The sequence below is a fragment of the Tachypleus tridentatus genome, chromosome 10, assembly GCF_004210375.1.
Source record: "Tachypleus tridentatus isolate NWPU-2018 chromosome 10, ASM421037v1, whole genome shotgun sequence".
NCBI lineage: Eukaryota > Metazoa > Arthropoda > Merostomata > Xiphosura > Limulidae > Tachypleus > Tachypleus tridentatus.
In genome coordinates, this window is record NC_134834.1 from 9102561 (window position 1) to 9119700 (window position 17140).

Below are 17140 nucleotides of genomic sequence, written 5' to 3' on the forward strand. Positions count from 1 at the left end.
GACGTAAAAAGGTGGATTCACATTTGAACGCCTACTGACACTATTACACTTCCCAAAGGGCTATAAGGGTGCAATGACAGGTTTGGTGATAACCGGTCCAGTTGTTCATAAATTATAATATATGCAACGGAGTTTTGGGAAAGTTACAGGTGCGAACAGTAAGTAAAAAATGAAATTAGATCAATTAGGTTTGTGAACGCATTCCGTAGTGTCGCAATTTCCATGTAATGATGGCCTAGCGCGTTAAGGCGTGCGCTTCGTAATCTGAGGGTCGCGGGTTCGCGCCCGAGTCGTGACAAACATGCTCGCCCTCCCAGTCGTGGGGGCGTTATAATGTGACGGTCAATCCCACTATTCGTTGGTAAAAGAGTAGCCCAAGAGTTGGCGGTGGGTGGTGATGACTAGCTGCCTTCCCTCTAGTCTTACACTGCTAAATTAGGGACGGCTAGCACAGATAGCCCTCGAGTAGCTTTGTGCGAAATTCCAAAAACAACAAAACAACAACAAACAACAATATCCATGTAATGGCATGAGTTTGTTTGTTTGTTTGTTTTTTTGCAATTTCGCACAAAGCTACTCGAGGGCTATCTGTGCTAGCCGTCCCTAATTTAGCAGTGTAAGACTAGAGGGAGGCAGCTAGTCATCACCACCCACCGCCAACTCTTGGGCTACTCTTTTACCAACGAATAGTGGGATTGACCGTCACATTATAACGCCCCCACGGCTGGGAGGGCGAACATGTTTGGCACGACGCGGGCGCGAACCCGCGACCCTCGGATTACGAGTCGCATGCAATGGCATGAGACGTTACGTCATATTACGCTGTAATGACGTTATCGTTCACGTGAAAATAGGATGGGTGTATTGGGCTGATTTTCACAAGGTTCTGGGGAGAGGGGTCACTGTATGCACTACTTCTCATAACAACCTATCGTATATCTACAATACCAACACATACATAATATATAAAGTACATTTTGTAATAGTGACCTGTGTTGCCAGGTGGATCACATACCCACTCTAACAAGTTGTTTTACCTTTCTTGTTGAAGAAAGTCACACACTGATTACCCTTGTAATCTAACTCGGATTGTTGTTACTAGGAAACAAGTTAGAGAACGTTCTATTACCTCTGTTGCTAGGAGAAGGATCACAGTTTGTTTTTTGATGGATTTCTAGGCTGAATCCTTTCCCCCATCGGATCCAATTTGTGTGAAAGTTCAAGAATAATTTATTCTTCCAATATGGAAAGTCCAGCGTCACTAGAAAAATGAAAATTGCTACGTAAACACAAGTATTAACAACTCACGTGCACACAAGTTCTAAAAAAATTATCCCGATAACAAAACCGTATATTATATTATTTTAAACAAAACTGTGTATTACATTATTCTTAACAATTGTTTGTTTGTTTTTTTGGAATTTCGCGCAAAGCTACTCGAGGGCTATCTATGCTAGCCCTCCCTAATTTAGCAGTGTAAGACTAGAGGAAAGGCAGCTAGTCATCACCACCGACCGCCAACTCTTGGGCTACTCTTATACCAACGAATAGTGGGATTGACCGTAACATTATAACGCCCCCACGGCTGAAAGGAGGAGCATGTTTGGCGCGACGGGGATGCGAACCCCCGACCCTCAGATTACGAGTCGCACGCTTTAACACGCTTGGCCATGCCGATCCCCTCTGTTAATGCATTGTCATGTTCTGTCTAATGGAAAGCCATTACCATTTTGCTATGTGGCTTTTCCTTCGTTTGTACTCGGTAGTTTTATACCTCATGTAGGCCTAAATAACTTTAAAACAGTCTGAATTGGCAGTTTCGTTATGTAGATTTGCCCTTGTCCCGGATCACTGATGAGGGGTGGAACTTAGTGACAAACAGTGAATCTATATTTATATTGTTTGTTCACATATAAACTCAAACTTACAAAATGAGGTACGTGTGCTGTGCCGTGTTTGTATGTGTTTTCTTATAGCAAAGCCACATCGGGCTATCTGCTCAGCCCACCGAGGGGAATCGAACCCCTGATTTTAGCGTTGTAAATCCGGAGACATATCGCTGTACTAGGGGGGGGGCGCTGTGGTTATCGAACCCAGGTTTTTAAAGTTATACATTTTCAGACTTACCATTTAGCCGCTGGAAGGATAATTTTGAGTAATTTAAGTTCAGTTTTAAATATTATTGCTGTAAGGACATGGAGAAACAAAAGTGACACGACAGAACTAAAAGAAATATATAACGGACGTTAAGCATATAATTTCATTAAAGTTCACTGCACATTTATTTATTTATTCTGTAATTTGTCGACTTCATTTCTGTGAGCGAAAGGCGTGGCAAAGTAAACATCACTTTAGTAACATTTAAAATAGCGTGAGCGAGAATCCCGACTGTACCGGAAGATTGTTTCCTGGGATGACTTTTCTTTAACTTTCTCCGAAAACAGAGCTATGTAAATATGTTTTAATGTGAATATATATTTATATGCTAACAGGTAATATAAAAGGAAACAAGTTTTTTTATGTGGCAAGTTCCACAGCTCTGGACTTACATGTTTGTTTTGGACGTAACATCCGACCGCAGTATCGCCGACTGTCCACACACAAGAAATCACAAGCACACTGGTTAGAATTATCCAACTGGAAATCGTTTACGTATATCTTAACCTGCAGAACAATAAGGTATATACGGAACAATATTTCATACACAGAAATAAAAAACAACATATTATGAAAACCTGCACTCACTATTGATACACAGCTCACCCAAGTGGAGTTCCAGATAAAAGTTACGGACGGTAAGAAATAGCAAAACTGTTTAGTTTGTTTATAGTATCTCAGTATGTACTGAATAAAGACATACCTGGCATACTTCAGGCTTGTATTTTCTTATTGTATATACACAGTTTAACAATGGCGGATAGTAGAGAGGATAGCCTGGACTCTCTATAGTAGCAGTGTGACTGAAAATTAGCTCGTTACAACTGCTTCCACGGTGTCCTTTTATCATAGCCTCTAATCCTAAACAAAGAATAGAGTTAACATTAGTAGAGTGACTTAGGAGTACACTACGGACTGTACATAGTAACAATCTAACTCAGCAGTATAGTCTAGACTGAATATAGTGACACTGTAACTTAGGAGTACACTACGGACTGAACATAGTAACAATCTAACTCAGCAGTATAGTCTAGACTGAACATAGTAACAATCTAACTCAGCAGTATAGTCTAGACTGAATATAGTGACACTGTAACTTAGGAATACACTACGGACTGAACATAGTAACAATCTAACTCAGCAGTATAGTCTAGACTGAACATAGTAACAATCTAACCCAGCAGTATAGTCTAGACTGAACATAGTAACACTGTAACTTAGGAGTATAGTCTGGACTGAATATAGTAACAGTATAATTTAGGAGAATAGTATGGACTGAATATAGTAACAGTGTAACGTAGGAGTATAGTCTGGACTGAATATAGTAACAGTGTAATTTAGGAGTATAGACTGGACTGAATATAGTAACACTGGAACTTAGGAGTACACTACAAACTGTAACAATCTAACTTAGGAGTATAGTCTGGACTGAATATAGTAACACTGTAACTTAGGAGTACACTACGGACTGAACATAGTAACAATCTAACTCAGCAGTATAGTCTGGACTGAATATACTAACACTGTAACTTAGGAGTACACTACGGACTGAACATAGTAACAATTTAACTCAGCAGTATAGTCTAGACTGAACATAGTAACAATCTAACTCAGCAGTATAGTCTAGACTCAATATAGTGACACTGTAACTTAGGAGTACACTACGGACTGAACATAGTAACAATCTAACTCAGCAGTATAGTCTAGACTGAACATAGTAACAATCTAACCCAGCAGTATAGTCTAGATTGAACATAGTAACACTGTAACTTAGGAGTATAGTCTGGACTGAATATAGTAACAGTGTAATTTAGGAGAATAGTATGGACTGAATATAGTAACAGTGTAACGTAGGAGTATAGTCTGGACTGAATAGAGTAACAGTGTAATTTAGGAGTATAGACTGGACTGAATATAGTAACACTGGAACTTAGGAGTACACTACAAACTGTAACAATCTAACTTAGAGTATAGTCTGGACTGAATATAGTAACACTGTAACTTAGGAGTACACTACGGACTGAACATAGTAACAATCTAACTCAGCAGTATAGTCTGGACTGAATATAGTAACACTGTAACTTAGGAGTACACTACGGACTGAACATAGTAACAATCTAACTAAGCAGTATAGTCTGGACTGAATATAGTAACACTGTAACTTAGGAGTACACTACGGACTGTAACAATCTAACTTAGAAGTATAGTCTGGACTGAATATAGTGACACTGTAACTTAGGAATACACTATGGACTGAACATAGTAACAATCTAACTCAGCAGTATAGTCTACACTGAACATAGTAACATTGTAACTTAGGAGTGCACTACGGACTCAACATAGTAACAATCTAACTCATCAGTATAGTCTAGACTGAACATAGTAACAATCTAACTCAGCAGTATAGTCTAGACTGAACCTAGTAACAATCTAACTCAGCAGTATAGTCTACACTGAACATAGTAACAGTGTAACTTAGGAGTACACTACGGACTCAACATAGTAACAATCTAACTCAGCAGTATAGTCAAGACTGAACATAGTAACAATCTAACTCAGCAGTATAGTCTACACTGAATATAGTAACACTGTAACTTAGGAGTACACTACGGACTGTAACAATCTAACTTAGAAGTATAGTCTGGACTGAATATAGTGACACTGTAACTTAGGAATACACTATGGACTGAACATAGTAACAATCTAACTCAGCAGTATAGTCTACACTGAACATAGTAACATTGTAACTTAGGAGTACACTACGGACTCAACATAGTAACAATCTAACTCATCAGTATAGTCTAGACTGAACATAGTAACAATCTAACTCAGCAGTATAGTCTAGACTGAACATAGTAACAATCTAACTCAGCAGTATAGTCTACACTGAACATAGTAACAGTGTAACTTAGGAGTACACTACGGACTCAACATAGTAACAATCTAACTCATCAGTATAGTCTAGACTGAACATAGTAACAATCTAACTCAGCAGTATAGTCTAGACTGAACATAGTAACAATCTAACTCAGCAGTATAGTCTGGACTGAATATAGTGACACTGGAACTTAGGAGTACACTACGGACTGAACATAATAACAATCTAACTCAGCAGTATAGTCTGGACTGAATATAGTAACATTGTAACTTAGGAGTACACTACGGACTGAACATAATAACAATCTAACTCAGCAGTATAGTCTGGACTGAATATAGTAACACTGTAACTTAGGAGTACACTACGGACGGAACATAGTAACAATCTAACTCAGCAGTATAGTCTGGACTGAATATAGTAACACTGTAACTTAGGAGTACACTACGGACTGAACATAGTAACACTCTAACTCAGCAGTATAGTCTGGACTGAATTTAGTAACTCTGTAATTTAGGAGTACACTACGGACTCTAGCAATCTAACTTAGGAGTATATTCTGGAGTGAATATAGTGACACTATAACTTAGGAGTACACTACGGACTGTACATAGTAACAATCTAACTCAGCAGTATAGTCTAGACTGAACATAGTGACACTGTAACTTAGGAGTACACTACGGACTGTAACAATCTAACTTAGAAGTATAGTATGGACTGAATATAGTGACACTGTAACTTAGAATACACTACGGACTGAATATAGTAACAACCTAACTCAGCAGTATAGTGTAGACTGAACATAGTAACAGTGCAACTTAGGAGTACACTACGGACTCAACATAGTAACAATCTAACTCAGCAGTATAGTCTAGACTGAACATAGTGACACTGTAACTTAGGAGTATAGCCTGGACTGAATATAGTAACAGTGTAACTTAGGAGTATAGCCTGGACTGAATATAGTAACAGTGTAACTTAGGAGTATAGTATGGACTGAATATAGTAACAGTGTAACTTAGGAGTATAGTCTGGACTGAATATAGTAACAGTGTAACTTAGAGTATAGCCTGGACTGAATATAGTAACAGTGTAACTTAAAAGTATAGTCTGGACTGAATATAGTAACAGTGTAACTTAGAATATAGTCTGGACTGAATATAGTAACAGTGTAACTTAGGAATATAGTCTAGACTGAATATAGTAACAGTGTAACTTAGGAGTATAGTCTGGACTGAATATAGTAACAGTGTAACTTAGGTGTATAGCCTGGACTGAATATAGCAACAGTGTAACTTAGGAGTATAGTATGGACTGAATATAGTAACAGTGTAAATTAGGAGTATAGTCTGGACTGAATATAGTAACAGTGTAACTTAGGAGTATAGTATGGACTGAATATAGTAACAGTGTAACTTAGGAGTATAGTCTGGACTGAATATAGTAACAGTGTAACTTAGGAGTATAGTATGGACTGAATATAGTAACAGTGTAACTTAGGAGTATAGTATGGACTGAATATAGTAACAGTGTAACTTAGGAGTATAGTCTGGACTGAATATAGTAACAGTGTAACTTAGGAGTATAGTCTGGACTGAATATAGTAACAGTGTAACTTAGGAGTATAGCCTGGACTGAATATAGTAACAGTGTAACTTAGGAGTATAGTCTGAACTGAATATAGTAACAACCTGACTTAGCAGTATAGTCTGGACTGAATATAGTAACAGTGTAACGTAAGGATGTAGTCTAGACTGAATATAGTAACAGTGTAACTTAGGAGTACAGTATGGACTGAACATAGTAACAGTGTAACTTAGGAGTATAGTATGGACTGAACATAGTAACAGTGTAACTTAGGAGTATAGTATGGACTGAACATAGTAACAGTGTAACTTAGGAGTATAGTCTGGACTGAACATAGTAACAGTGTAACTTAGGAGTATAGTCTGGACTAAACATAGTAACAGTGTAACTTAGGAGTATAGTCTGGACTGAACATAGTAACAGTGGAACTTAGGAGTATAGTCTGGACTGAACATAGTAACAATGTAACTTAGGAGTATAGTATGGACTGAACATAGTAACTGTGTAACTTAGGAGTATAGTATGGACTGAATATAGTAACAGTGTAACTTAGGAGTATAATATAGACTGAACATAGTAACAGTGTAACATAGGAGTATAGTCTGGACTGAACATAGTAACAGTGTAACTTAGGAGTATAGTCTGGACTGAACATAGTAACAGTGTAACTTAGGAGTATAGTCTGGACTGAACATAGTAACAGTGTAACTTAGGAGTATAGTCTGGACTGAATATAGTAACAGTGTAACTTAGGAGTATAGTATGGACTGAATATAGTAACAGTGTAACTTAGGAGTATAGTCTGGACTGAATATAGTAACAGTGTAACTTACGAGTATAGCCTGGACAGAATATAGTAACAGTGTAACTTAGGAGTGTAGTCTGAACTGAATATAGTAACACTGTAACTTAGGAGTACACTACGGACTGAACATAGTAACAATCTAACTCAGCAGTATAGTCTGGACTGAATATAGTAACACTGAAACTTAGGAGTACACAACGGACTGAACATAGTAACAATCTAACTCAGCAGTATAGTCTGGACTGAATATAGTAACACTGTAACTTAGGAGTACACCACGGACTGAACATAGTAACAATCTAACTCAGCAGTATAGTCTGGACTGAATATAGTAACACTGTAACTTAGGAGTACACTACGGACTGAACATAGTAACAATCTAACTCAGCAGTATAGTCTGGACTGAATATAGTAACAGTGTAATTTAGAAGAATAGTATGGACTGAATATAGTAACAGTGTAACGTAGGAGTATAGTCTGGACTGAATAGAGTAACAGTGTAATTTAGGAGTATAGACTGGACTGAATATAGTAACACTGGAACTTAGGAGTACACTACAAACTGTAACAATCTAACTTAGGAGTATAGTCTGGACTGAATATAGTAACACTGTAACTTAGGAGTACACTACGGACTGAACATAGTAACAATCTAACTCAGCAGTATAGTCTGGACTGAATATAGTAACACTGTAACTTAGGAGTACACTACGGACTGAACATAGTAACAATCTAACTAAGCAGTATAGTCTGGACTGAATATAGTAACACTGTAACTTAGGAGTACACTACGGACTGTAACAATCTAACTTAGAAGTATAGTCTGGACTGAATATAGTGACACTGTAACTTAGGAATACACTATGGACTGAACATAGTAACAATCTAACTCAGCAGTATAGTCTACACTGAACATAGTAACATTGTAACTTAGGAGTGCACTACGGACTCAACATAGTAACAATCTAACTCATCAGTATAGTCTAGACTGAACATAGTAACAATCTAACTCAGCAGTATAGTCTAGACTGAACCTAGTAACCATCTAACTCAGCAGTATAGTCTACACTGAACATAGTAACAGTGTAACTTAGGAGTACACTACGGACTCAACATAGTAACAATCTAACTCAGCAGTATAGTCAAGACTGAACATAGTAACAATCTAACTCAGCAGTATAGTCTACACTGAATATAGTAACACTGTAACTTAGGAGTACACTACGGACTGTAACAATCTAACTTAGAAGTATAGTCTGCACTGAATATAGTGACACTGTAACTTAGGAATACACTATGGACTGAACATAGTAACAATCTAACTCAGCAGTATAGTCTACACTGAACATAGTAACATTGTAACTTAGGAGTACACTACGGACTCAACATAGTAACAATCTAACTCATCAGTATAGTCTAGACTGAACATAGTAACAATCTAACTCAGCAGTATAGTCTAGACTGAACATAGTAACAATCTAACTCAGCAGTATAGTCTACACTGAACATAGTAACAGTGTAACTTAGGAGTACACTACGGACTCAACATAGTAACAATCTAACTCATCAGTATAGTCTAGACTGAACATAGTAACAATCTAACTCAGCAGTATAGTCTAGACTGAACATAGTAACAATCTATCTCAGCAGTATAGTCTGGACTGAATATAGTGACACTGGAACTTAGGAGTACACTACGGACTGAACATAATAACAATCTAACTCAGCAGTATAGTCTGGACTGAATATAGTAACATTGTAACTTAGGAGTACACTACGGACTGAACATAATAACAATCTAACTCAGCAGTATAGTCTGGACTGAATATAGTAACACTGTAACTTAGGAGTACACTACGGACGGAACATAGTAACAATCTAACTCAGCAGTATAGTCTGGACTGAATATAGTAACACTGTAACTTAGGAGTACACTACGGACTGAACATAGTAACACTCTAACTCAGCAGTATAGTCTGGACTGAATTTAGTAACTCTGTAATTTAGGAGTACACTACGGACTCTAGCAATCTAACTTAGGAGTATATTCTGGAGTGAATATAGTGACACTATAACTTAGGAGTACACTACGGACTGTACATAGTAACAATCTAACTCAGCAGTATAGTCTAGACTGAACATAGTGACACTGTAACTTAGGAGTACACTACGGACTGTAACAATCTAACTTAGAAGTATAGTATGGACTGAATATAGTGACACTGTAACTTAGGAATACACTACGGACTGAATATAGTAACAACCTAACTCAGCAGTATAGTGTAGACTGAACATAGTAACAGTGCAACTTAGGAGTACACTACGGACTCAACATAGTAACAATCTAACTCAGCAGTATAGTCTAGACTGAACATAGTGACACTGTAACTTAGGAGTATAGCCTGGACTGAATATAGTAACAGTGTAACTTAGGAGTATAGCCTGGACTGAATATAGTAACAGTGTAACTTAGGAGTATAGTATGGACTGAATATAGTAACAGTGTAACTTAGGAGTATAGTCTGGACTGAATATAGTAACAGTGTAACTTAGGAGTATAGCCTGGACTGAATATAGTAACAGTGTAACTTAAAAGTATAGTCTGGACTGAATATAGTAACAGTGTAACTTAGGAATATAGTCTGGACTGAATATAGTAACAGTGTAACTTAGGAATATAGTCTAGACTGAATATAGTAACAGTGTAACTTAGGAGTATAGTCTGGACTGAATATAGTAACAGTGTAACTTAGGTGTATAGCCTGGACTGAATATAGCAACAGTGTAACTTAGGAGTATAGTATGGACTGAATATAGTAACAGTGTAAATTAGGAGTATAGTCTGGACTGAATATAGTAACAGTGTAACTTAGGAGTATAGTATGGACTGAATATAGTAACAGTGTAACTTAGGAGTATAGTCTGGACTGAATATAGTAACAGTGTAACTTAGGAGTATAGAATGGACTGAATATAGTAACAGTGTAACTTAGGAGTATAGTATGGACTGAATATAGTAACAGTGTAACTTAGGAGTATAGTCTGGACTGAATATAGTAACAGTGTAACTTAGAGTATAGTCTGGACTGAATATAGTAACAGTGTAACTTAGGAGTATAGCCTGGACTGAATATAGTAACAGTGTAACTTAGGAGTATAGTCTGAACTGAATATAGTAACAACCTGACTTAGCAGTATAGTCTGGACTGAATATAGTAACAGTGTAACGTAAGGATGTAGTCTAGACTGAATATAGTAACAGTGTAACTTAGGAGTACAGTATGGACTGAACATAGTAACAGTGTAACTTAGGAGTATAGTATGGACTGAACATAGTAACAGTGTAACTTAGAGTATAGTATGGACTGAACATAGTAACAGTGTAACTTAGGAGTATAGTCTGGACTGAACATAGTAACAGTGTAACTTAGGAGTATAGTCTGGACTAAACATAGTAACAGTGTAACTTAGGAGTATAGTCTGGACTGAACATAGTAACAGTGGAACTTAGGAGTATAGTCTGGACTGAACATAGTAACAATGTAACTTAGGAGTATAGTATGGACTGAACATAGTAACTGTGTAACTTAGAGTATAGTATGGACTGAATATAGTAACAGTGTAACTTAGGAGTATAATATAGACTGAACATAGTAACAGTGTAACATAGGAGTATAGTCTGGACTGAACATAGTAACAGTGTAACTTAGGAGTATAGTCTGGACTGAACATAGTAACAGTGTAACTTAGGAGTATAGTCTGGACTGAACATAGTAACAGTGTAACTTAGGAGTATAGTCTGGACTGAATATAGTAACAGTGTAACTTAGGAGTATAGTATGGACTGAATATAGTAACAGTGTAACTTAGGAGTATAGTCTGGACTGAATATAGTAACAGTGTAACTTACGAGTATAGCCTGGACAGAATATAGTAACAGTGTAACTTAGGAGTGTAGTCTGAACTGAATATAGTAACACTGTAACTTAGGAGTACACTACGGACTGAACATAGTAACAATCTAACTCAGCAGTATAGTCTGGACTGAATATAGTAACACTGAAACTTAGGAGTACACAACGGACTGAACATAGTAACAATCTAACTCAGCAGTATAGTCTGGACTGAATATAGTAACACTGTAACTTAGAGTACACCACGGACTGAACATAGTAACAATCTAACTCAGCAGTATAGTCTGGACTGAATATAGTAACACTGTAACTTAGGAGTACACTACGGACTGAACATAGTAACAATCTAACTCAGCAGTATAGTCTGGACTGAATATAGTAACAGTGTAATTTAGAAGAATAGTATGGACTGAATATAGTAACAGTGTAACGTAGGAGTATAGTCTAGACTGAATATAGTAACAGTGTAATTTAGGAGTATAGTCTGGACTAAATATAGTAACACTGGAACTTAGGAGTACACTACGGACTGTAACAATCTAACTTAGGAGTATAGTCTGGACTGAATATAGTGACACTGGAACTTAAGAGTACACTACGGACTGAACATAGTAACAATCTAACTCAGCAGTATAGTCTGGACTGAATATAGTAACATTGTAACTTAGGAGTACACTACGGACTGAACATAGTAACAATCTAACTCAGCAGTATAGTCTGGACTCAATATAGTAACACTGTAACTTAGGAGTACCCTACGGACTGAACATAGTAACAATCTAACTCAGCAGTATAGTCTGGACTGAATATAGTAACACTGTAACTTAGGAGTACACTACGGACTGAACATAGTAACGATCTAACTCAGCAGTATAGTCTGGACTGAATATAATAACACTGTAATTTAGGAGTACACTACGGAGTGTAACAATCTAACTTAGGAGTATATTCTGGACTGAATATAGTGACACTGTAACTTAGGAGTATAGCCTGGACTGAATATAGTAACAGTGTAACTTAGGAGTATAGTCTGAACTGAATATAGTAACAACCTGACTTAGCAGTATAGTCTGGACTGAATATAGTAACACTGTAACATAAGGATGTAGTCTAGACTTAATATAGTAACAGTGTAACATAAGGATGTAGTCTAGACTTAATATAGTAACAGTGTAACATAAGGATGTAGTCTAGACTGAATATAGTAACAGTGTAACTTAGGAGTATAGTATGGACTGAACATAGTAACAGTGTAACTTAGGAGTATAGTATGGACTGAACATAGTAACAGTGTAACTTAGGAGTATAGTCTGACTAAACATAGTAACAGTGTAACTTAGGAGTATAGTCTGGACTGAACATAGTAACAGTGTAACTTAGGAGTATAGTCTGGACTGAACATAGTAACAATGTAACTTAGGAGTATGGTATGGACTGAGCATAGTAACTGTGTAACTTAGGAGTATAGTATGGACTGAACATAGTAACAGTGTAACTTAGGAGTATAATATAGACTGAACATAGTAACAGTGTAACTTAGGAGTATAGTCTGGACTGAACATAGTAACAGTGTAACTTAGGAGTATAGTCTGGACTGAACATAGTAACAGTGTAACTTAGGAGTATAGTCTAGACTGAATATAGTAACAGTGTAACTTAGGAGTATAGTATGGACTGAATATAGTAACAGTGTAACTTAGGAGTATAGTCTGGACTGAATATAGTAACAGTGTAACTTACGAGTATAGCCTGGACAGAATATAGTAACAGTGTAACTTAGGAGTATAGTCTGGACTGAATATAGTAACAGTGTAACTTAGGAGTATAGTTTGGACTGAATACAGTAACAGTGTAACTTAGGAGTATAGTCTGGACTGAATATAGTAACAGTGTAACTTAGGAGTATAGCCTGGACTGAATATAGTAACAGTGTAACTTAGGAGTATAGTCTGACTGAATATAGTAACAGTGTAACTTAGGAATATAGTCTAGACTGAATATAGTAACAGTGTAACTTAGGAGTATAGTCTGGACTGAATATAGTAACAGTGTAACTTAGGTGTATAGCCTGGACTGAATATAGTAACAGTGTAACTTAGGAGTATAGTATGGACTGAATATAGTAACAGTGTAACTTAGGAGTATAGTCTGGACTGAATATAGTAACAGTGTAACTTAGGAGTATAGTATGGACTGAATATAGTAACAGTGTAACTTAGGAGTATAGTCTGGACTGAATATAGTAACAGTGTAACTTAGGAGTATAGCCTGGACTGAATATAGTAACAGTGTAACTTAGGAATATAGTCTAGACTGAATATAGTAACAGTGTAACTTAGGAGTATAGTCTGGACTGAATATAGTAACAGTGTAACTTAGGAGTATAGTCTGGACTGAATATAGTAACAGTGTAACTTAGGAGTATAGTATGGACTGAATATAGTAACAGTGTAACTTAGGAGTATAGTCTGGACTGAATATAGTAACAGTGTAACTTAGGAGTATAGCCTCGACTGAATATAGTAACAGTGTAACCTAGGAGTATAGTCTGAACTGAATATAGTAACAACCTGACTTAGCAGTATAGTCTGGATTGAATATAGTAACACTGTAACATAAGGATGTAGTCTAGACTGAATATAGTAACAGTGTAACGTAAGGATGTAGTCTGGACTGAATATAGTAACAGTGTAACTTAGGTGTATAGCCTGGACTGAATATAGTAACAGTGTAACTTAGGAGTATAGTATGGACTGAATATAGTAACAGTGTAACTTAGGAGTATAGTCTGGACTGAATATAGTAACAGTGTAACTTAGGAGTATAGTATGGACTGAATATAGTAACAGTGTAACTTAGGAATATAGTCTAGACTGAATATAGTAACAGTGTAACTTAGGAGTATAGTCTGGACTGAATATAGTAACAGTGTAACTTAGGAGTACAGTATGGACTGAACATAGTAACAGTGTAACTTAGGAGTATAGTATGGACTGAACATAGTAACAGTGTAACTTAGGAGTATAGTATGGACTGAACATAGTAACAGTGTAACTTAGGAGTATAGTCTGGACTGAACATAGTAACAGTGTAACTTAGGAGTATAGTCTGGACTAAACATAGTAACAGTGTAACTTAGGAGTATAGTCTGGACTGAACATAGTAACAGTGTAACTTAGGAGTATAGTCTGGACTGAACATAGTAACAATGTAACTTAGGAGTATAGTATGGCCTGAACATAGTAACTGTGTAACTTAGGAGTATAGTATGGACTGAACATAGTAACAGTGTAACTTAGGAGTATAATATAGACTGAACATAGTAACAGTGTAACTTAGGAGTATAGTCTGGACTGAACATAGTAACAGTGTAACTTAGGAGTATAGTCTGGACTGAACATAGTAACAGTGTAACTTAGGAGTATAGTCTGGACTGAACATAGTAACAGTGTAACTTAGGAGTATAGTCTGGACTGAACATAGTAACAGTGTAACTTAGGAGTATAGTCTGGACTGAATATAGTAACAGTGTAACTTAGGAGTATAGTCTGGACTGAATATAGTAACAGTGTAACTTACGAGTATAGCCTGGACAGAATATAGTAACAGTGTAACTTAGGAGTGTAGTCTGAACTGAATATAGTAACACTGTAACTTAGGAGTACACTACGGACTGAACATAGTAACAATCTAACTCAGCAGTATAGTCTGGACTGAATATAGTAACACTAAAACTTAGGAGTACACAACGGACTGAACATAGTAACAATCTATCTCAGCAGTATAGTCTGGACTGAATATAGTAACACTGTAACTTAGGAGTACACTACGGACTGAACATAGTAACAATCTAACTCAGCAGTATAGTCTGGACTGAATATAGTAACACTGTAACTTAGGAGTACACCACGGACTGAACATAGTAACAATCTAACTCAGCAGTATAGTCTGGACTGAATATAGTAACACTGTAACTTAGGAGTACACTACGGACTGAACATAGTAACAATCTAACTCAGCAGTATAGTCTGGACTAAATATAGTAACAGTGTAATTTAGAAGAATAGTATGGACTGAATATAGTAACAGTGTAACGTAGGAGTATAGTCTAGACTGAATATAGTAACAGTGTAATTTAGGAGTATAGTCTGGACTGAATATAGTAACACTGGAACTTAGGAGTACACTACGGACTGTAACAATCTAACTTAGGAGTATAGTCTGGACTGAATATAGTGACACTGGAACTTAAGAGTACACTACGGACTGAACATAGTAACAATCTAACTCAGCAGTATAGTCTGGACTGAATATAGTAACATTGTAACTTAGGAGAACACTACGGAATGAACATAGTAACAATCTAACTCAGCAGTATAGTCTGGACTGAATATAATAACACTGTAATTTAGGAGTACACTACGGACTGTAACAATCTAACTTAGGAGTATATTCTGGACTGAATATAGTGACACTGTAACTTAGGAGTACACTGCGGACTGTACATAGTAACAATCTAACTCAGCAGTATAGTCTAGACTGAACATAGTGACACTGTAACTTAGGAGTACACTACGGACTGTAACAATCTAACTTAGAAGTATAGTCTGGACTGAATATAGAGACACTGTAACTTAGGAGTATAGCCTGGACTGAATATAGTAACAGTGTAACTTAGGAGTATAGTCTGAACTGAATATAGTAACAACCTGACTTAGCAGTATAGTCTGGACTGAATATAGTAACACTGTAACATAAGGATGTAGTCTAGACTGAATATAGTAACAGTGTAACATAAGGATGTAGTCTAGACTAAATATAGTAACAGTGTAACTTAGGAGTATAGTATGGACTGAACATAGTAACAGTGTAACTTAGGAGTATAGTATGGACTGAACATAGTAACAGTGTAACTTAGGAGTATAGTCTGGACTAAACATAGTAACAGTGTAACTTAGGAGTACACTACGGACTGTAACAATCTAACTTAGAAGTATAGTCTGGACTGAATATAGTGACACTGTAACTTAGGAGTATAGCCTGTACTGAATATAGTAACAGTGTAACTTAGGAGTATAGTCTGAACTGAATATAGTAACAACCTGACTTAGCAGTATAGTCTGGACTGAATATAGTAACACTGTAACATAAGGATGTAGTCTAGACTGAATATAGTAATAGTGTAACATAAGGATGTAGTCTAGACTGAATATAGTAACAGTGTAACTTAGGAGTATAGTATGGACTGAACATAGTAACAGTGTAACTTAGGAGTATAGTCTGGACTAAACATAGTAACAGTGTAACTTAGGAGTATAGTCTGGACTGAACATAGTAACAGTGTAACTTAGGAGTATAGTCTGGACTGAACATAGTAACAGTGTAACTTAGGAGTATAGTCTGGACTGAACATTAGTAACAGTGTAACTTAGGAGTATAGTCTGGACTGAACATAGTAACAGTGTAACTTAGGAGTATAGTCTAGACTGAATATAGTAACAGTGTAACTTAGGAGTATAGTATGGACTGAATATAGAAACAGTGTAACTTAGGAGTATAGTCTGGACTGAATATAGTAACAGTGTAACTTACGAGTATAGCCTGGACAGAATATAGTAACAGTGTAACTTAGGAGTATAGTCTGGACTGAATATAGTAACAGTGTAACTTAGGAGTATAGTATGGACTGAATATAGTAACAGTGTAACTTAGGAGTATAGTCTGGACTGAATATAGTAACAGTGTAACTTAGAGTATAGTCTGGACTGAATATAGTAACAGTGTAACTTAGAGTATAGCCTG

General features: G+C 36.6%; 1 protein-coding gene across 1 annotated transcript in view; it reads right to left on the reverse strand.

Moving 5' to 3' along the window:
* Window positions 1-17140, reverse strand: part of LOC143228727 (CUB domain-containing protein 2-like) — a 37003-nt gene that overhangs the window by 6807 nt on the left and 13056 nt on the right. The window contains exons 3-5 of the mRNA XM_076460018.1: window positions 2861-3018; window positions 2550-2664; window positions 1130-1261 (exon numbers count right to left, since the gene is read on the reverse strand). Of these exons, the coding sequence (XP_076316133.1) occupies window positions 1130-1261; window positions 2550-2664; window positions 2861-3018 (405 nt within the window). The remainder of the gene's footprint in view (window positions 1-1129; window positions 1262-2549; window positions 2665-2860; window positions 3019-17140) is intronic.